This window comes from Panthera leo, chromosome C2 (genome assembly GCF_018350215.1).
Source record: "Panthera leo isolate Ple1 chromosome C2, P.leo_Ple1_pat1.1, whole genome shotgun sequence".
NCBI lineage: Eukaryota > Metazoa > Chordata > Mammalia > Carnivora > Felidae > Panthera > Panthera leo.
This window is the reverse complement of record NC_056687.1, coordinates 45,282,701-45,305,230: the sequence shown is the minus strand read 5'-3', so window position 1 is coordinate 45,305,230 and position 22,530 is coordinate 45,282,701. Positions and strand designations below refer to the sequence as shown.

The 22,530-nt window shown below is 34.0% G+C and overlaps 1 protein-coding gene across 2 annotated transcripts in view; it reads right to left on the bottom strand.

The window, feature by feature from the left end:
- The window catches only part of EPHA6 (EPH receptor A6), an 861,509-nt gene that overhangs the window by 275,733 nt on the left and 563,246 nt on the right, over positions 1-22,530 (bottom strand). The window contains exons 7-8 of one of the 2 annotated variants that reach the window (XM_042903083.1): positions 10,330-10,377; positions 9,761-9,923 (exon numbers count right to left, since the gene is read on the bottom strand). In XM_042903083.1, coding sequence (XP_042759017.1) covers positions 9,761-9,923; positions 10,330-10,377 — 211 coding nt within the window. The remainder of the gene's footprint in view (positions 1-9,760; positions 9,924-10,329; positions 10,378-22,530) is intronic. The other variant, XM_042903084.1, reaches the window with a different exon arrangement.

Genomic DNA, 22,530 nt, shown 5'->3' with positions numbered 1-22,530 from the left:
CAGGCATTTCTGCCCTCTCCCTGTAAGAACCACAGCTATGTATCACCACTAGACATCATTCCACGGCTAGCTAGATCCCACCTCTTGCTTTAGAATACCATTCCAGAAGAAGCTACTGAATAACACAATATTCCTTAGTCGTCTTGACAGAGTACATGATCAAGCAATAGAGGGGATAAGAGGTCAACCATAATTAAGAACCACACCACCAGTTCCAGATAGGCAATCTACAGTTTTCTTACTGTGCCCTTAATGCTTTCCTAACCACTAGAATATGATATTTTAAAAAGCCACTTTAAGATACAAATCAATAAGCTGATTTGTGTAGTCTGAAGAATGGCTGTAAATCTCCATGTATTATATAGGGAATATATTTTTCACTGAATTTGAAGCAATTTGAAATGTCTAAGGAACATTTTTTCTCTCTAGAAGAATTCAAGGTTGTAAAGTCAAATAACTTGGCAGAAAAATTCAAGCAATTTATATGATAGCTGATAGAAAAAAATCCATCTCTTCTCAAATCAAGTCAAATTAAAATTAGACTTTGAGAATGACATAAATAGGAAACTCTGTTAGAAGAGTCTTTAGTGCGGCTTAGTGGTGAGCTTCCTGAAGACAGAGAACATGCATATTTATGTTTCTTCCTCAGCCTTATTGAGGTATAACTGACAAATAAAAATTATATATATTTATGGTGTACAATGTGATGTTTGGATATAAGTACATATTATGAAATGACCATCACAATCAAGCTAATTAATATATCCAACACCACACAGTTGGTGTATGTGTGTGTGTGTGTGTGTGTGTGTGTGTGTGTGTGGTGAGAACATTTAAGATCTACTGTCTTGGCAAATTTCAAATACACAATACACTACTATTATCTATAGTCACCTTGCTATATATTAGATCTCCAGAACTTATTCATCTTGCATAACTAAACCCCAACATAGTTATTTTTTTAAGTTTTTTTATTTATTTTGAGAGGGAGAGAGGGAAAGCACAAGTGGGGGAGGAACAGAGAGAGGGAGAGGAAGAGAATCCCAAGCAGGCTCTGCACCATCAGCGCAAAGCCCAACATGGGGCTCAAACTCATGAACCAAGAGATCATGACCTGAGTTGAAATCAAGAGTTGGTCGGTTAACCTATTGAGCCACCCACGCACTCCAGCACACTGTTATTAATATATATGCACAAAAACACAAATAAGATACTGAAAGTATATAGATGAAATAATAAAATACATGCAATTTGTTTGAAGTAACAGATGCATATTAATTGAATATTTGCCAGATAACATCAACTTACTTGATATTCACTAAAAGCCTTCAACGTGTCAGCAAGGCAATTATAAGAGGCACAAAAATGAGTAAGAGATGGTTCTTGATCTCAAACAAAACAAAAGAACCCAAAAAACTTCCAAAGGATAATGGCTTACGTCTCAAAGAAATCATTTTTGTATATGTTGCTTTAGGTCATTGGCTTAAAGTAAATCTATATTCTGTTTTAAGAAATAGAACCACTGCTATTTGCTAGTGCCCTTTTCAATATCAGACAATTTGTAACCCTGCATGTTACTATACACATTTTATAACTTCTAAGTAGCTGTTAATAGTTAATGATTTTTTCCAGCCCACTTAGCAAAGCTATGATCTTTAATATTTTTCATATTGGAACGGCTCAACCTGTCTTACGGTACATAAGCCTGGTTCCCATCACTTAAGGTCATTATTTGGTCCAGGAGAAACTGAAGCAAAATACCTTTTTAATCAGTGGAGTCCTGTGAAAAAGAGACTTCCGTTTTCTATGCAAGTAGTTCCCCTTCATCCAGTCCCTGCTCATGTAAGGTAATCAGACTAAGTGCGTTATGTTTCCCTTAGAGTGTTATACTTGGTTTACCATGTGTGCATTCATCTAGAAATCTGTATTAACACATGCATAACTCTCTGAATTTGATGTATGGTGTTTTATATAGACTTCTGAAAGTCTATGTTTATATTCAAATACTCTATTTTAGGAAAGAATATATAATTGGTTAAGGGAAGGTGAAGAATTGGAGGCAAAAATAAAAAATAATCATGTAGAAAGTCAGAAGAAATGACCAAGCTGAATAAGAAAAGTAAGAACACTGAATGGGTAGAAATGGAACTCAGTTCCAGTTCTCAGAATTAGTATAAAAAATACTATACCCATAATATGCTATAGCCATAATATGTGCCCATTCTAACACTTAGTAGCTGTAGGAATGAGGTAAGTTACTGAGCTTGTGTGTGCTTCAGTTTCCTGATCCATAAAATGGACATGATAATAGTATCCATTTCAAAGGTTAGAAGACACAAAGAACAGAATAGTGCTTGGAACATTGGAACTCAATAAATATTATCTGATAGAATCTCAGTGTTAGAAGTTATGTTAAACTTAATATCACAACCTCCCAAACAAAGGAAGGATTCCCTTTATAATATGTTGAATAAGTACCCAGCTAGTTGCAGCACAAATTCTTATCATGAAGAGCATTTATTAATTCAAAAGGTAAGCCAATTTGTATTTGGACAACCTAACTTCTAGAAAATTCTTTCCTACTGGTGTTTGCATTTAGATAGCTATGGTTGCCAACATTGAAAGTGTGTTATTGACTAAAGATTATTTCAAATTAAAATCTTACATACTAGAATTTGTCCTCCTCTGGGTAGACTCATAAATATGAGATCTGGCTCCTGCTTGATTAATTAACTTTTTTATTACTCCACCAGGGTCAGCTGGTCCTCTTTCTGCTTCATGCTTCACCATTAATAACCATCCCCAAATTTCTGGCTGCTGTTAATAATGATGTAGCTAATTTCATCCTAAGTAATTGAAGCAGTGCAGATTGTGATTCAATCAACAGACTGGATCCCACACAATAGAGATTTTTTAAAAAGGAAGTTTAAAGAAGAAAATACATTATACAAAAATAAAAATATCATTTAACTATACCTACAATGCTTTCAATTTTAGAATTAACAATTAATTGGTAATTAAAGGTCCACACATCATATTTCTACACAACTCAAGCCAGGTATATAACCTGAAGCCCCAAATAAAGCAAGCAATAATGTTTATCTGTGGCCAATAAAAATATTTGATTCTTTCTATTTAGACTAGTAGGCAACATGCTATTCTCCCAATTTTAGCCTTTTAAAATTGCATGTTATTCATTTTTAAATTAAATATGTATTGGAAACTGTAAGCAAGACACTTTATGAGACACAAGGATATGCTGGCTATAGTTCTTGACTCAAAGAGCTAGCAGCTTAGCAAATAATTAGCACTTGCACAATAAAATATTATAGAAAGTCTGAGGAAAGGTGGTTTTTCACTGGACTGATACAGAATATTTCATAAGAGGTACAAGTTGAGCTGGCAATCATTTGTAATGTGACAGGTTTCTGAATTGTCTAGTTGGAAGTCACAGAAGAAGCTTAGAAATTATGAAGATTCGGAAAATTTCATGTATGAAGTATCCACACATTTTCTCAGAGTTTGTTAACTAGAGGGAGACAGGACAGGAATGATGTCAGTCTGCACTAGGACTGGAGGGAAACTTGAATATTTATTGAGAAATTCACCTTTTACATGGTAGAAAATACTCAGTGTTTTGGAATTTTTAAGTGTATAGAACGGAGTATAGAAAAATTAGTCCACTGGAGACATAAAGAACAAAGTAGGGAAGAAAGAATTAGAGACACGATATTGAACCTCAATTTCTAGGATCATTTCCCATTTATAAATTATTAAAATTAACCAAACTGCTTAAACATGAAACCATACTAAAAATAGCTAACTCTTATGGATGTTAAAAATAATTGATTAAATTCATTCATTTGTATCTACGTAACACTTTTTGTATACATGTGTAAGATATGACATAAGATTCTATTTTGAAATACCCACTATGGTTCAGTAATAATTTATTTATTGTTTGGTTAGTTAATGTTGATCATGAAGACTTTTGCATGATCATTTTATGTGCTATAAATCTAGTCTGTTGTTACTACTTTTAGTAAATAATACATTTAAATGTTGACAGATGTGGCTTTTGTGTTACAAAAGTGCTTTCTGTAGCTTACAGGTAAAAACCTAAGTTTATATGTTGTTAAAATTTAAGGTATAACTTATCCTTTCAAGGGAAAAGAATGCTTTGCTTACATGTTGGCAATGTATTAATTCTCCAGGATCTTACTCATTAGGGCAATGGGAGAGGCAAACTGCTAATTATTATGTGTACATTTCCAGCTTTCTTTCAAAAGTTGGCTATAAGCTATGGATTCTGCACTCTTTTGATAGCTTCACAAGTGTATTTCCTATATTTAAGTAAAATGTTCAAGTTGGCTGCAAGATAGCAGTATATATTTTATTTGAGTTTTAAAAGTGTACACAGGAAATTATTCCAAAATACAAAATACATTTTGAATTAAAATTGAATAAATTTGAATAAAAATTGAATTAATACCTTTTTTGAAAGAAGTTTGTAAGGATATGGATATGATTGGTATGTGGATAAATTTTCAATTTTAATTGTTATTTTTTTCTCCATTGAAAAGAAGTACATTTTCTCCAGGAAATAAGGACATAAATTATAATAAATATGAAGTGGTTAAGATTTCTTGTTGTTTTATTCATATATGCCAAAAAGGTCTGTACTTAATATGTTTATATATGTGGTGTGTTTGATACGTGGAGACCTAATATAAATTTCATTTTAATATTAAAAAATGTATTAATTTTTTTAATGTTTATTCATTTTTGAGAGAGAGAGAGAGAGAGAGAAAGAGACAGAGACAGAGCACGAGCAGGGGAGGGACAGAGAGAGAGGGAGACTCAGGATCCAAAGCAGGCTCCAGGCTCCTCCTAGCTATCAGCACAGAGCCTGACGTTGGGCTCAAACTCACAAACTGTGAGATAACGACCTGAGACAAAGTTGGATGCTCAACTGAGGGAGCCATCCAGGCGCTCAGAAAAAAATTCTTGTATTAGCTTCTGACACCTATCTTTCACATAGCTCTCAGAGAAAGATAAATACCACATGATTTCACTCATATATGAAATTTAAGAAACAAAACAGATGAACAAGGGGAAGGGAAGGAAAAATAAGATAAAAACAGAGAGGGAGGCAAACCATAAGAGACTCTTAAATACAGAGAACAAGCTGAGGGCTGCTTGAGGGGTGTTGGGTGGGGAGATGAGCTAAGTGGGTGAGGGGATTAAGGAGGGCACTTGTTGAGATGAGCACTGGGTGTTATATGTAACTGATGAATCACTAAATTCTACTCCTGAAGCCATTATTACACTGTATGTTAACTAACTTGGATTAAATAAATAAATAAATAAATAGAAGATCCACATGGAATGTTTATATATTCTTACTTTCTCACTACTGATTCTATTGTATTGTAATTTATTGGCCTAATAAAAAGGCCACTACACAATAGGCACTCAATAAATGCTGTTGATGGACACAATATGTAGTTGTACACTCTTTTTTTTTTCTTAAGTTTCTTTATTTATTTTGAGAGATGGGCGGGTGGCACAGAGAGGGAAAGAAAGAATCCCAAAGAGAGATTAGCAGACATATGAAATGCCAGCACTAAAACAGAAAAGTATTTTGTGACTGTATAGGAATGATTATCTATCTACCTATTTATTTATATATCTATCAATCATCTATATCTATCCATCTGTCATCTATTTATCTTTCCATATACATGCACATACATGTAATGAAGTTATTTTACAGACCTGGGGCAAAAGGAAACCAAGAGGTCTAAGTCAAGTAAGCTCTTTTTATACTGTTAGAAGTCATAATTAGTAATCTTTACATTTATTTGGTTAGCCAGTTTCCACCACATAATGTAACTCTGGAAAAACATACAACTTTTTGTCTGTAAGAGCAAGAGGGGTCACCGTGATTATTGTTCAGATGCCACTATAATCATAGAACACTGGTGAGTTAAGAATATTATGATTTTGGGGTGCTTGACTGGCTTGGTCGGTTAAGTGGCTGACTCTTGATTTTGGCTCAGGTCATGAATTTAGGATTGTGAGATCAAGCTCCACATTAAGACCCGTGTCAGGCTCTGCACTCTCAGCGGGGAGGCTGCTTGAGATTCTCTCTGTGCCCTTCCCCTTCTCTCTCTCTTTCAAAAAGATAAATAAAACAGTAAAAAAAAAAAGAAATATTATGATTTTGAAAAAAAATTCTTTCATATTTTATATTATTGTCTTATTGGCAAACTTGAACCAAGTAAAACAGATATGGCTAGAGAGAATTAAATTGTAAACTACTTCCCTTTGCTTACTTAAAAAATTTGAACCAGACCATCAAATGAGAGAATCTAATCTCTCTTCCCCAACATACCCCCATCTCTAGGCATGTATTACCAAGTTAGTTGATTAAATAGAATGCACAAGAGAGAACTTAGTTCAGGCACTACTCAGGAAACTAAGGCTATAAAAATTAAAAACTATGAGCTAAGAGAGTATGAAGAAAGACTGATGCTATAGATTGGTATTCATATCCTTATACACCTGAATTTCTGGTAAACCCGCTCATATCCTACTATGACATTATTCACTGAAGTTCTCTTCTGGATATAGACAGCATGCTTTGAAAATGTAATTTAAAACTAACCAGATAAAAAATGACCCTTTAAATGATTTTCCCCTAGGCTGTAAATTGACTTGAGAGCTACACTACGTACCCAAAATCCAGGTTTAGACAAACACATTTTTCAGATTCTTCTCAGACATTTTGTCTCTTCAAGGATCTAATAAAAGTACCTTTCATGTCATTTATGAAATCAGTGATTCATAACAGGTGTTTTGCCTTCTGCAGCTGCCATTGTCAGGTGGCTCTAGGGTTCTAATTCTGCACCTTTGCTCATTTGATTATCAGATTTTGGTAAAGCTACTTATGTCTTTAGAAGGAGAAACAATCTTGTCAGAATTACAAAGATAATTTGTGTGAACTGCTCAGTAGAGAGTCTTGCACATATGACTGGTCATGTTACTCCCTAATTAAAACCCTCGCATGGATTCTCAGTATCACCAGGAAGCTTAATATCGTTCACATGGCCAAAAGAGTACCTTCATACTGGCCCTTGTCTCTGCCCTTACTCCCCTCTCTGTCTTTACTCCCCTTCATTTACCTGGAGGTCTCCTCACTGCAGCCATGCCAAATTATTTACTCTTCTTTAAATTGTCCGTGCTATTTCAGGTCTCAGTGTTTTTGCTATTTCTTTACTACTCCTCTTTTGAGAATGAGCCCCAGCTTCTCACCTTCCACCAGATCCATTCATGACTGATTTATGCTAAATTAGGGCTTCTTCCCTCTGTTCTCAACACCCTTTGCATTGCATATCTTTATGATAGTACATGTCAGTAACCTGGTATTTTTAAATTAAATTTAAATTTTCTTCCCATAAATCTAGAGTATAAATTATGTGAAGGCAAAGGCTGTTGGTCTTATTAATACTATATATATTTTTTATCCCCAGTGCCTCACACAGAGTATGGCACATATTAATTGTGCTATATGTCTTTGTTGGGTGAAAAAATATTACATTGAGTCATTGGTGAGTATGGGACCTTTTCTGATAAGGAATTTCAAAGTACTTCTCTTCTATATAACATATGAAAGATTTCTAGTCCTGAAGGTACAAGGAGTTGAAATTTAGAGTTAAAGCAAATTAAAATTTTCATATTTAGATCTGAACTTTTAAAAAAATTAGACTAGATTATTTTCTCTAGAAGTACCAGATATACACAAATGACCTATCTAGATTTAGCCCTACAATTTTGTCTGAGAGTATGTTTTTGACGTAATGATATAATACTCAAAGACGTCGTACATTTTGAAAAGTTAGGTAAATTTCCTCATCTGTGAAATAAAGAAATAGAATGGAGATGCAGGGATGTAATACACAAAGTCTGAACAACACAATGACAGGACTCTTCTTGGGACCAAACTTTCCTTGAATTGCATTCTTTGGCTCGCACCTAGGCTAAGTCTTGACGTGTGAACAAGGGAAAAACAGTCAACAGGACATAGCAGGTATGACACTTTGAATATTTTTATATTGTTTTTAATTATGGAGTTATGTTTTGTGATAATTACAGTCTACTCCCAATAATTTCATCTCTAGCTTGAGAAGTCAATAGTGTCTGAAAGATTATAAATGATTATCACTGATATTAACCATCTAGGTTATAAGTGTTCTTTTTATTCATTAGTTTACTTTCTCTCCCTAAGCTGTGTTTCTTCTTAATTATGTTGGTGCCTTGCTACTTTTTAGTGAGGTATAGTTGTAAAAAAGAAGTTCTTATGAACTGATACTATTCATCAATGTAAAAACAACATTCCTTCCATCACAGAATTTGAAATTCAAATAGTTTCATTTTAAAAGAGTGATGATAAATTGAGGAAATTGTGGCCTGTTTAGTGGTCTTACTATTAGCACTTTTTAATAATCCATTTTTTGTACTTTATTTATTTATTTATTATTTTAAAAAATATAATTTATTGTCAAATTAGCTAACATACAATGTGAAAAGTGTGCTCTTGGTTTTTGGGGTAGATTCCCATGGTTCATCACTTACATACAACACCAGTGCTCATCCCAACAAGTGAAATGAAAGAACTTTACAGGATGGTAGACTTGTTCAGAGCACAGGCCTTGGAAGAAAATAGCCCTCATTTTCAAATTTTAACTTAGCTTCTCATTATCTCTCATTAGCTGGACAAATTGCTCTATTTCTCCAGGCTTCTGTTTGTCGTAAGTAAAATCAGGAAAATAATACCTGTCTCATTGGATGTTGAAAAGTTTAAATGAAATAATACATATAAAATACTTTATATAATATCTGGCATTTTTTAGAGGCTCAATAAATGGTAGCTATTATTACTGTTATTTATAAAGAATTTTTATAATAAATTTGCTATTCTTGAATTCTTAAGTAAATATGGGTATTTTAGCAATGATGAGAAAATATTTTTATTATGATTAGATATTTGAACATTTTCCATAGAGGAACATGGCAAAAGCCACCCATATTATCTTTACACAGATAGCAGTAAGATAGGTTTCTAAAAGCAAAAAATGAATTCAATAACAGGGCAGGATTTAGACTGAATAAGACATTCCAAAGCCTATGTTACATGACATTGGAACACCTCACCTTCATCTCTCATTTTGATTTTCAACACTTCAAGGCTATGGAACTAATTTGAGTTTCTAATTAAGCCCATGTGTCTATATTTAAACTTATAATGTACACTTCAGTAGAGTTTTTCTCCTGACCACTGTTTTTATTGATCTAAGATAATAAGCCAAAGCTGCACAATTTTGAACTAACTGCTAAAATCATTTGCTCATGGCTTTATTCTCTTCCAAGTTTTCATTAGTATCATATTATGATGCCAAGACTGGCAAACAATTAGGCTAACACCACCCATTGAGACTCTATGTTACAGCATGAGTGATGAATTCTGCATAAAGAAATGTATCTGGGCTACGTTACAATTGTGGTAGAACAGGGCATTTCATGGAGGAATTTAATGATAGCAACAAAACATTAACTGAAATGACTATATGAGTATTTACAGGAACAGAATCCCATTTGATGAGACTATTCACAATTGGGAACATTAGGTTTTTAACTCAGGTCAGATTGGAATGGTACTAACTTAACATCTTATTTTATATGTTTGTGCAAAACTTACTCTCATCTCCTGTTTCAAATTCAAACTTCTGGCTATAGCCACTGTATCCTGTTGCAGTCCTCACTCGGATATGAAATATGTACTTGGTGGCTGGCTTGAGGCCTGTGATGATGACACTGGGCGCCTTGGACCTCGTGGAGGAATAGGTGAGCTGCTCATGCTCCTGGGGATAGAAAAGAGGAGAAAGGAAATGAAGCAGAGTTTTTCTGCCTTTTCCCAGGGATATTCCCAAATTAAGCTGAGGAAGTATGCTCTGAATATCAAAAATATTGATTAAAAAGAGGTGTAAGCATGGTTTCCCATAAGTTAGCACTTATTTATCACTATGATGCACATGATATGGTCTTGATTTGGAAATTTATTAAGAAGGATGACTATCTTATATAAGCTTGCACTTGGAGGTTTGGTGATTTGGATTTCTGCTCCAACTCTAAGGAATGGTGGTGGCGTGAGAGCACGTTTACACAGAATGGCAGCTGCACCTTGAGCAAAATGGGTACATTCAGATCAGACCACACCAGCAGAGTGCAAGGAGCAAGGGTGGGAGGGTTCAAGTCCCCGCTACTCACTTCTACCCGCAGGTAGTGCCAAAATGCCGGCGCTATCCGTGGGTAGACCTGTGGGTGAAAGGAAAAATAAATTAATTGTTTTTTTTAATTTGAAGTATTTTATCCCGAATCAATTACTTTGTTCCAAAACTCAGCGATGTCCCTGTAGTTAACAACTGAAGTGGAGTCCAGCTTGAAACATAAAACTATAAAAATTTTCCCTTAAGGGAGAACTGACTCCTTCCCCACCTAGATATTGCAGTTTATTTTTTAAAGATGTAAAAACTTGTGACGTAGTTTTAACATAGTCTGCCCAAAAAGGAGCATCAAAAACAGAGAAGGTATGAAAGACTTACCACACCCGTAGAATCAGAGGCAGGGCTGGAGTCTTGGTTCCCAGTCACCTGCAGTTAATTGCCAAACTACCTCCCTTCACTAATGGGAAGGGTTTACCACAGCTGATCGAATGATCTGGTCAGTCAGGGTCTTTTAAGGGGGCTCTCTTGCCCACCAGCTCAGAACAGGATAGTTCATTTTATCCATGCATGTAAGAGACTGTCCACAATATGCTGGCAATGGAGACAAATTAAACTTAATACTATTTTTGTACAGTGTTATTGTTCAGTAATTTTATACTGATATTTTAATAGGTGAAAACACTGTATTTGTGTGAATAACTCTTCTAAATTCATAAGTCAAATTAGGCCACCAGGTCCTTATGTTAATTCTCCACTCTTCTCATAAATCTGAAGATATTCTCAGGGATGGAAGTGACTTTCAAGATCATTAACTGAATCACTCATTTGACGCCTTAATTCTATCTATATTATTCCCATCAAGATTTCATTTAGCCTTTGCCTGATACTCTCTGTTGTTCAGATCTTCCAGACTAACAAATGAAGTTATAAAAATCTACACATGTGTAGATTGGGTCAAACTCCATTTATTTGCTGGTGATGCTTTAAGATTTAGAACTATGGAAATCATTTCACTTCAGCTACTTTTCAGAAAAACATCCTAATCTTAAAGATCATTTTAAAATTTTATGGCCCTATTTGTCAGAACATTACATGCTACATGTTATTCTGAGTCTAGCTGAGGAATTTAATTTGCCATGTATACCCTAAATAGAACCGTTTATTAAACACAAAATAGAAAGAAAAAAATGAGTTAACAATAGCAACATTTTAACTATAAAAGACAAAAAGATAAATTGCAGTTTATATTTACTGCTAAGTAATTTCGAGATTAGGAAGTAAATAAATATCTACCTAGCATAAAATGCAAAGAAATATAGTCTCTAAAATAATTAATGGGAGGAATCATTTAAGGGCTAAAAGAAGGAGCTAAGATCAAGGCCTTTATAATTAGGGAGCTTAGCACTCATATTTTAGAGAAAAAAAACCTGCTCATGTGCCATTCGAAGAAGTGATAATGTTTCTGGTAGAAATCTGCAAAACTTTCTGGATTTTCAATCTCACAGTAGGAGAATATTCCACCTTTCACAGAATTTCCTGCAATGTAAGTGTTATGGTACATTTTGAGTAGTAGTTCACAATATGAAATGATGACTGAGAAAAAAATTGTAAAGCCGTGAAAAAATAAATTTTGTCTCATCCTTGAAGAGAGAAGATACAGATTTCAAAAATCTACTTTTAGACTGGCAGCACACCAATTACACATTATGTCTTTGTTGCTTCATCAAAATGTAGCTAAATAGTAATTTCTTAGTAAAGTTACAGGCAGTAAAGGACACCTTTTGCAAATAGCTTTTAGCATTTCTGCTGTTATATACAAAAGTGTATCTGTAGTTACATCTCTGGAATAAAAATCCCCAGGTAGGAAATGTGTGTACATGGTTCCTCAGCCTAAATGACAGCAGTGTGTTGATGGGCTGCCTTGTCTTAACATCTTGCCACATCTCAGCCTGCCAAAGAGGAGGCCTCAGAAAGCAGCAGTCATGAGAGTTCCTCTTTCCAGGGTACAGCAGCCCTCTCTCCTGGCATTTCCAAGCTCTTGGGAAATCAGGGTAGCACTTATCCATTACAAGCATAGAGCACTAGTGTCCCAGAACTTTGGCTAATTGCCTTTCTGCCAACATGTCAATTCCAATTCTAAGCAGCTGTCACCGGGTAGAGACCATCCTTTGCCACAGAACCATCTAGTCCTCTTTATTCATCCTCACAGGCTGAACTGTGGACATGTTTGAGTAGGATATGTGTGCAAGTTATTCCGGAGTTTGTGCCATGATGGAATTGCTGGTTTTATGACATAGATGTTTTCAATTTGCTAGGTAACCATCCCACTGTTCATAAAACTCTTAAATGTGTTTTTTGTATTTGCTAAATCCATAGTTAAATAGCTTTTGCATTCTTAATGCTATTTATTTTTGTAGTTTCTTTTCTTGATCAAGCTTTCCAGAGGTTTGAACCAACATTTGGCTTTGTTAATCGAATTGCATCTTTGTTTTCTATTACATTTAATATCTGCTTTGACCATAAATGATTTTCTTTCTTCTTTCTTCCTTCTTTGTGTTATGTAGCCTTTTAACTTATTGCATTTCATGCTTAACTCATTAATTGTCAGTATATCTTTTCAAATAGACTATGTAAAACTACAAGTTTTGCTCTAAGTACTGCACTATCTATACTCCATAGTTTTCATATCGTGTATTATCAACCAGTGCTAAATATTTATTAATTTCCAAAGCTAGATGATTTTTAAATTCTTTGTAGTAGATTCAGGATTATCACTTCTACACTTTTATGGTTCATGACAAGTTGTCAGGCAATAAATAAGTGGCATAAAGTGAAGCTCCAAAGGCATAACCCCACTGGTTGCAAAGCACACTGAGCTGTGGATAGGACAGTGGATGCTCATTGCTGAGTGCACTGGCAGTCTTCTGCAGTAGTGTTTGCTGCTGAAAGTAAAACAGCTTGTTGTACTCTTTCTCCTTGGATGAGCATGGATAAGAGCACCAACTGTGAGAAAAACATTTAGTAATGATGTACTTTAATATATTGCTATGTATGTCATTAAAAATAATTAATATAGGGGCGCCTGCTGGCTCAGTCGGTTAAGCCCCACGACGTGGGTCATGATCTCTCGGTTCATGGGTTCAGGCCTCGCGACGGGCTCTGTGGTGACAGCTCAGAGCCTGGAGCCTGCTTCACATTCTGTGTCTCCCTCTCTCTCTCTCTGCCCCTTTCCCGCTCACACTCTGTCTCTGTCTCTCTCAAAAATAAATAAACATTAAATTTTTTTTTAAAAAAATCAGTTTTTGAATGGCCTGTATCAACAAAAGACAACATGTAGAGAATTTTGGGTTGAACTTTTCTTGCCTTGATCTTGGTCTTTGTTCTACTTGGGTTATGTATCTTGGTAAATCACATTGAAGACTTGGATTTACTCATACATTAAATTCATTCATTCCAGAGACACTGAATGCTCACTATACTTAAGGAAGGCTCTGGGGCACTCTAACAGATATAGATTAAATAATCACCAAAGTTCCAAGTAAGCAATTAAGTCCCCTCTCTTCTCCTGTAACTCCTTCTCACCACTCCTTACCTCACTCTTGGTTTACCACTCTCACTAATGGAAGTAGATTCAATGGGCCCACAAAGGGGTCATCATTTAGCTAGTTTTCGTTCTCTTAAAATTTCTGGGTCTAGTGAGACTTCTGTAAGATGTTACTTCTTTGACTTTTTTTTTTAATTTTAAATTAATTGGATTATATATTGATTACAAATTGTTTTAGACTTTTTTCTACATTTAGATCTAAAGATATAGCAGCAATCATAAGAGAACCACATTTATGCAATCCTTTATAATACACAGTCTTTATGTGATATTCTTAATAATCTTGTGAAGCAAGAACTGATAAAATCTTTATTCTCACTTAGCATATGTTGCAATTGGTCAAGATAGAATAAGTAACTTACCAAAGCAAGTCACCTAACTAGTTAGTAGTTTTCATTCAAGTTGTGTTTTTCCACTATATCCAACTAATGCAGATATGTCCAGGGCAAATATGCTTATAGATTAGACTTTGAGTCAAGGTCGCATCTTTACATTTTACATTATTGATTATCGAATCACTAGAAATAACTTTAAATATAACACAGGCTATGAGCCAGATAGTGATGATTTGATGGCATTAGAATATCTTTATACTTTTCCTATATATTATACTTTTCCTATATATTAGCAATGACTACTTAACATTATACTTTAAAATATTCCAGTTACTATAGTAACAGAAACCTTACAATACTTGAGCATATGACAAAAAATTGTGCAAAAAGTATGAATAAATCTATAACATTTTACTGTAGAAACCAAAAGGAAAATCTCTCACTTTTCTTCTCTAATTGCAATGCTAAGATTTTTAGTAGAATATTGCACAGTGGAAGTAAAAGGAGGAACTTTATTTTCCTCTGTTATTTAATGGAATGGCTATTAATGTGCAGCTGTTAAACATAATCACATCTGACTTAGGTTTTTGGTAGATATGCAGTTGAGAGTTTTTCTTTTTTCTTATACTGTGATTATATTTTTATTCTGTTTTTAAAATGTGAAAAGGATACTGAATGTTCTAAAACAGTATGTCTGTATTTGCCTAGTTCATTATTTTTTCACCTTAATGTATATACTTATGAAGAACTACCTTTGCATTCTTAGATAAATTCTACTAATTCTTGTTCACAATATAGTATTATAATTTTTATTGAGATTTTTGGATTCAATTTGATATTTCAACTAGAATTTTTATACCTATGTTTATAGGTGATCTTGGCTTAGAGTTTTCTTATTTTTTTCCATTTTTATTATCAATCTCTGGTTGTGATAATTTGGATTAGATTATTAGAGAATATATGATGAAATGTTCCATTTACTAATATTTTGAAATAATTTATTTAATATGGAATAATCTATTCCTTGAAAACGTAATTGAAATGGACCTTCTGGGAGTAAATATTGACCATCTTTTAAAATTATTTTATCCTATATTTGGATTGGATTGTCTTCTAATTCAATTTTGGTAAGTTAGAGGATATTACCCATTAACATTATATTTTATACATACTGTTATAAATTATATCAATCATGTCCCATCATTAAAAATCTCTTCCATAAGTAACATCTTCCAACTTTGTTTATCAGTCTTTTAAGAACCTGGTTTTGATTTTTTTTAAATCAAAGATATTTTTATTGACTGAATTTCATTAATTGTTTTTTATTTTATACAGTAAAACCTTGGTTTGTGAGGATATGTCATTCTGGAACCATGCTTCTAATCCAAAGCACTTGTATATCAAAGCAAATTTCAAGAACCATTGGCTCAGTTGTGATCATGTGATATTTGGCATTACGTACTACTTGTATTGAAAGACATCGCTCATTTATCAATTTAAAATCTATTAGAAATGTTTGCTCATCTTGCAGAACACTCACAGAACAAGTTACTCACAATCCAAGGTTTAAAGTACTTGTTAGTTCCTTCTTTCTACCTTTTCCCCCCTGCGCTGGTCATCTTACATTGGTTTGGATGTATGCGTATCTCAATGTCTTTCATTTTAATATAATTTATAACTTAATTTTATTACCTTTAAATAGGTGATAGTATAATATTTTAAATTTTAAAGAGGGGCGCCTGGGTGGCTCAGTCAGTTAAGCATCCGACCTCGGCCCAGGTCAGTATCTCATGGCTTGTGAGTTCAAGCCCCGTTTTGGGCTCTGTCCTGACAGTTAGGAGCCTGGAGCCTGCTTTGGATTCTGTGTCTCCTTTTCTCTCTGCCCCTCCCCAACTTGTGCTCTGTCTCTCTATGTCTCTCAAAAGATAAATAAATGTAAAAAAAATTTTTTTAAGAAAATCTTTATAGACATAGTTCCTCAATGACTGAGACAATTTTCAATGTTAAAGATTTTAACTAGTTATTTCAAAGATAAAATTTTTTTTCTTTTCAGATCTAAGTTAACCCCACCTGCTAGGGGAGATGGGCCTGGTGCCCAAAAAGCTGATTGACCCAGAGACATAAGCAGGCTGGAAAGATTATTCTTCTCTCACATTTACTGAAGTACATATGACAGAGTATATAGTTTGGGAAAAGAAGTGGTTAACAAGCTAGTTGGTAGGGTATTCTCAGCTAGTGGGTAGGGTGTTCTAAATTGTTTTGCTTAGGTAAAAACTGTCCACTGCTAAAACAAAATGACAAATTACGCATAAGTAAGAAAAATGTAGAAGTATATATTCTAAGTACACAAATACTTTCTGACTGCACTTTTGGAGAAGTATCATTTAGTATACCATGGCTATAATTTACGACAATCAACACTTGATTATCCCCAGTAATCCAAAATAGGAGGTAACCCCAAATCACTTTGAAATGCATTCATTATTTTTTTCTTATATTCCAATATATATCGTGTTTCACCTAAAATGAAAATTAAATGCATTCCTTGAACATTAAATGTTAAGCAATAGTAGGAGCTGGCACAAATGGACGCCCGATGATAGAAGAATAGTGATCTGGAGTTAAACATTCATAATTGATTTTCAGAAAACAGATCACTTCTATGTAGATAATTAACTGGTGGAAAGAGTGGGTAGATAATACTGTTAGGAGAAATGGCTAAATGATTATAGTGAGATCTTTAGAAAATACTGGTCCTAGGATGATACCAATGGAATCCTACTTGTAGTCTGTCCATCTATGAAAACCAGAAAGTTTATACCATCTCAAAGGGTCAAGCTTGTTGTAAGGATAAAGCAAAATAATGTGTAAAACCCTTTTACAGGCTCCAGCAGATGTGTAATATAGCATAATTTCTTTATTTTAGGAGCCATTATTGGTAGGTGGTACATTTAATTTAGGGCAATGATAGGCTTGTGCCTTAAGGTAATTCTGCAGATGCTGTGAGAAGTTTTTTTTATAAAAATTTGTATGTGTTTTGTTTGCCTTTTAACTTCTATATTCCCACTACTTAATGCATTGTACCTAGAATATTATAGGCTCTCATAATATATTAGCCAAATGATTGAATAAATTAATGAATTAATTGCTCTATAAGTTTAGCTTTTAAGTTCTATATATTGTTATAACAATTTAAAATCAGTTGGCACAAATTAATGACAATTCAAATGAGAGATGAGAAAAATTGTTTTGCTGGCTTATAGTCCTTCCACAATCAAAATGCAATAATATTATGTCAGTATGTCTGGCTTGTTTTTTTATTTGTTTGTTTGTTTGTTTTAGGAACATCCTTGAGAACATCCAAGAATTTCCTTGCCAAAAAAATATTTACAAACCTATATGCTTATAAAAACCAAGATTTGTGTTGAAACATCTGTAAATAAATATCTCTTAATATGTATTCAGTTTTAACTTTCCCATCTGTTTTTGCGTAACCTACCTTCATACAGATGGGATATAGACTGCTCTTCTGTGCTCTATTACTCTATAAATATTTATGATGGTGTTCAAGTAAAATTAAATGTTTAAAGTTTGACAGATGTTCCTAAAGAAAGTGCCTCCCACACAAAATTCCTTAAAGATTTTCTTAAAAGTATATCATAGACAACTTAAATTTGTAATTAATTCTTAATATTTTTTGATAATTTTATAAGAGCTTTTAAAGCAAATGTAAATTTGGTCATAGTAATACACATACAGATAGAAAAAGGATGAAATATGTGTAATAGAGAATAAAACATTAAAAATTTATTAGGGTATTGAAGGTTGATAAAATTATTTTATCTAAGGGGAGGAACTGAGGAGGAAAAAATCATAATCATAAGAATATTTAAGGATTATACTTAGTTTAAACTAAACATTTTCAGAAAAATTTACAAATTCCTACTGGAGTCAGTAGCTTACTAAATCAGCTACATAAAAGCTAGAAAAATAAAACTTTGAGAATAAAATTAGGGTAAGTTAGTAATAAATGCCACCAAGAGGGAATAAAAAGACACTAAATATCTTTGGAAAAATTAATACGCATATGTTGACTGCTTCAAATATAAATGGTATTCCAAATGTCAAACTGAATGTTTTCAAAGTTAAATTATTAGAACAATATGGCTGAATGGAGTGGCATGAAACTAGAAAGGCAACTCATGCATGGTGTTTTGATTAATTCTACCTCACCGGGAAATGTGGATTCTAAAAATAATGAAGCTAGAAATGATCATCTGTTTTTTTAAAAAAGCAAAAATATAAAGCAGCTTTTTCACAATAGTGCTAACTGAAATATATACTAGGTAAGAAAAATGAAGGCTAGCAGGAAACAAATCTTTGAAAATGAGGTAACTAGACAGTAAATGTAGGTGATTGGCCTCCAAAACTATCTCATGGTCACTAGATTTTTCAACAGAATGAAGTAAATATTAAGGAAGTTAAGATGGGTAGGATTTCACTAGAGTGAGAATATGGAAAAAAAAAAAAAAAAACTTGTACAAAAGACTCCACTGAAAAACAGTATCATTTGTGAATGTCAGGTAAAGTGTTACATTTGTCCAAATGGGCCACAAAACATGTGTTAGATGATCTATTTGTGGGGAAAAGAAAGCAGAAAGCCATTTAAATATACAAGGATAGGAATGCCTTAACCTCATTTGAAATAGGAGAGACACTTTCTGCAGATTTATTTTGCATTTTTATCTTTTCCATTTGTCACTAAGATGGAACTTTAACTTTTTTTTTTTTATATTTGTTCATGGATCTTAATTGTGATCTGATGACAGGTATATTTGTTATGCTCAAAATTAAAACAAAGATGTCTGTTAAGATTGATCTACAAAGCTACAAAGCATAATTTAAATCTCAAGGTACATAGTCCCACCTCCCCAAAATATTTTAAAGTTTCTTTATAAGTGATATCATCTTGACTTGAAAAGTATCACATTATGCTCTAAATAACTCAGTATTCTCAGTTAATCATCTAACACAGTCATTGATTTTGAATTTTCTCAGAGGACTGGCAATATTAAAATGTGCATCAAATGAATGCCTCAGATTTATAATAAAACGTAGGTTTACCTAGATACCGTGACTGGAAACTAAGTAATATTTCATCACTGGGAGAAAATAAGTTAGCGTAATAGTAATAAACAGATTGTTGTAATTGACAGCTTCCTGCAGAACATAGGAACATTCACACACACTGTTCTAGTTTCACTGTGGTTGTTTGAAACCAAAGGAACTTGTAAATATGTCAGTGACTACAGACAGTGTTAAATAAATGTAGAGGAATTCAAGGCAAAGCAAACTCATTTCCCGGTAATATTATTTTAATCCATATCATTATCAAACAGAGGATATATATTATTTATTTATTCATACACATAAACTAGTTTTGAAATCAAGTTAGAATGAGAGAAACTAACGATGATAAAGAAGTAAATTAAGTTTAGGGTAAAAGGAAAAATAATCCCACCACAGTAAAGCAGTCACTGTTCTTTGGCCACAGATGTTGCCCATTTCAAACCTTCATGCAATTTGTACTTGGGAGGGCTGCTAGCGACAGATGCTTTTTTCCTGGACAAGCAGAAATCTCCTTATTTCCAAGTTAGGATACGTTGATCTGTATAGCTATTTCATGATAATGAATACACTGGCACAACACAATGCATAGTCCAGATTCTAAGATCTGGGGAAACTTCTTTGTGGAAGTTTGCTTTCTCTTCTCCTTAACTTTTATGAATGAACTATTTTTTTGTTTGTTTTTGCTCTGCAACATTTTCACATAATTATTTAAATAGACTTCGAATTTTCATAATTTCATACATATTCAAAATTAATAAATTTGCTCTGGCCCAGTACTGAAAAAAATTTATTTTTAAATTAGTACAAATTAGGGTGGCTCAGTCAGTTAAGCGTCCGACTTTGGCTCAGATCATGATCTCACCGTCTGTGAGTTTGAGCCCTGCGTTGAGCTCTGTGCCGACAGATCGGAGCCTGGAGCCTGCTTCAGATTCTGTGTGTGCCCCTCTCTCTGCCCCTCCTCTGCTTGCACTCTGTCTCCCTCTCTCTCAAAAATAAACTTTAAAAGAAAATGAGTACAAATTAGAAGCAAAGCACATGATGTAATAGGATGCAGGTCTCAAATCAAGCAGTATGACAAATTAAGGATGGTTGCAAACTCTTTCACACTCCTCCCACTGGAAAGTCAGGACTCTGCCCCTCCCCTTGAATCTCATCTAGGCTGTGACTTATTTGACCAATAAAGTAGAAGTGACAAACTGCCAGTTACACCTCTAAGAAAACTGGCAATTTTCAACTTTGTCTTGGACCTCTGCGTTGTGGTATGCGAAGTATGACTAGCTGGAGACTGCTGGGAACTTCATGGACCCCAAGAAAGCCATGTGGCAGACCTATGGAGAGAAAGGTCATGAGGCGAGAGGAGGGAGAGAACGAGGGAGTGAAAAGGAAGAGAGAGGATGAGGCAGAGGAGAAAAGGAGAAGATAATGCAAGGCTAGCCACCCAGGTGTTCCAGTCTTAGCCTATTCTCTATCCTCCCAGATAAGGTTCTAGAAATTGTGCAGCAGAGGTCGGCTGCCCCTGCTGTGTTTGGTTAAAATTGCAGATCCATAAATTCGTGAGATAAATACTTATAAATTGTTATGTTTAAAACCACTACATTTTGGGAGCAGTTTGTTATGCAGTAATAGGTAACTGGAACAAGTAGATTGAACATTAATCTGTGTTTCATAGCCCCAAAGTTATATTTGATGGATCCCATTTTTTGTCACTAGATTGGCTGATGGTATTTTGAAGATTTTATCTTAACATATAAAATTTACCCAACATAAACATTCCAAATATCTGATTCTTTGGAAGGATTTATGAATTTTTAGCCTGAAATGACAGGTTAAATTAGTCAAAACAAATCAATTGAAAGTATAAACAGAACATAATGTAGTTAATTTTTTTTCTTAATGTTAACACTTTGGTAGTACTTCTATGTGTCAGGCTCTGTAAGTGCTCCCAATACCCAGAAAATCCTCAAAGCTACTCTATGAAGTAGGTTTTACAAATGAGAGAGAGGTTGTACAGAGAGGTTGTAAGTTGCTCAACGTCACTCAGTTAAGTTAGTGGTAGGGCTGGGATCTGAACCCAGGGTATCTAGTCTGGATTCTGTGTTATTGCATTATGTAGCTTCCAATACCAAGTATTGCAATACAGCCATATCTCCCTAAGAATTTTATATACTATGATAGATATTATATTCAATTTTTATTAATATATTGACAAACATAAATGTAAAGATAAGAGTGAATCTAGTGGTGCTTGGTGGCTCAGTCTGTTACACATCCAACTTTTGCTTTTGGCTTAGGTTATGATCTCATGGTTTGTGAGATCAAGCCCTGTGTCGGGCTCCATGTTGACAGTGCAGAGCCTCGGGGTTCTCTCTCTCTTTTCTCACTGTCCCTCCCCCTGCTTTCTCTCTTTCTCAAAATAAATAAATAAGTAAGTAAGTAAATAAATAAATAAACAAACATTAAAAAAAGAAAACAGTTAATCTAGATCAGTATATCATGAATAACCCACAACTCTAACCATAGTATACGAACCTCTGAAATTCAAAGTACTTAGTCTAACAAAGGTTGAGATAGATTACATTTTGTTATTATTTTATGGCATTTATTACCACTAGTTGGTTCAAGACACATACTCTCTCTTTTTATATGTCAAGAGGATCATTTAGAAGAATGAAAGTGTTATTTCTTCTATCACAACAATTAAATTGTGGATCTAAGCTTTTCTATGAAGGCAATGTAGAAAGAATTAGCCAAACTAATTTCTTTTATTTGCACTTTCATATCAATTTCTTCATCATAGCGAATTTAGGAGGATACCTAGACTGCAAGTCAGAACATAAGAGCTTTTCTAGGTTTTAAATGGGGATTTCCAACAGAATCTGTTAACAGTTTCAACAGAATCTTCTCTATTTACTGATAAACGGAGTGATCTTACTAATTAAAGCACTGGATCGGATTTCAAAGAAACAAGGCCCCCTTTCTGTGACTCATAAGACAGATGACCTTAAGCATATCATAATATTACCATGCTATAGTATAAAATGAAAAAGTGAACATAACAATCTCAGCTCCATCCAGTGCACAAATTCTTTGGATCAAATAAGAATGCATATTAAAATGATTTCTAAACTGGAACATCCTTTCCAATTATAACATAGAATGATTATTATTGCTGCTG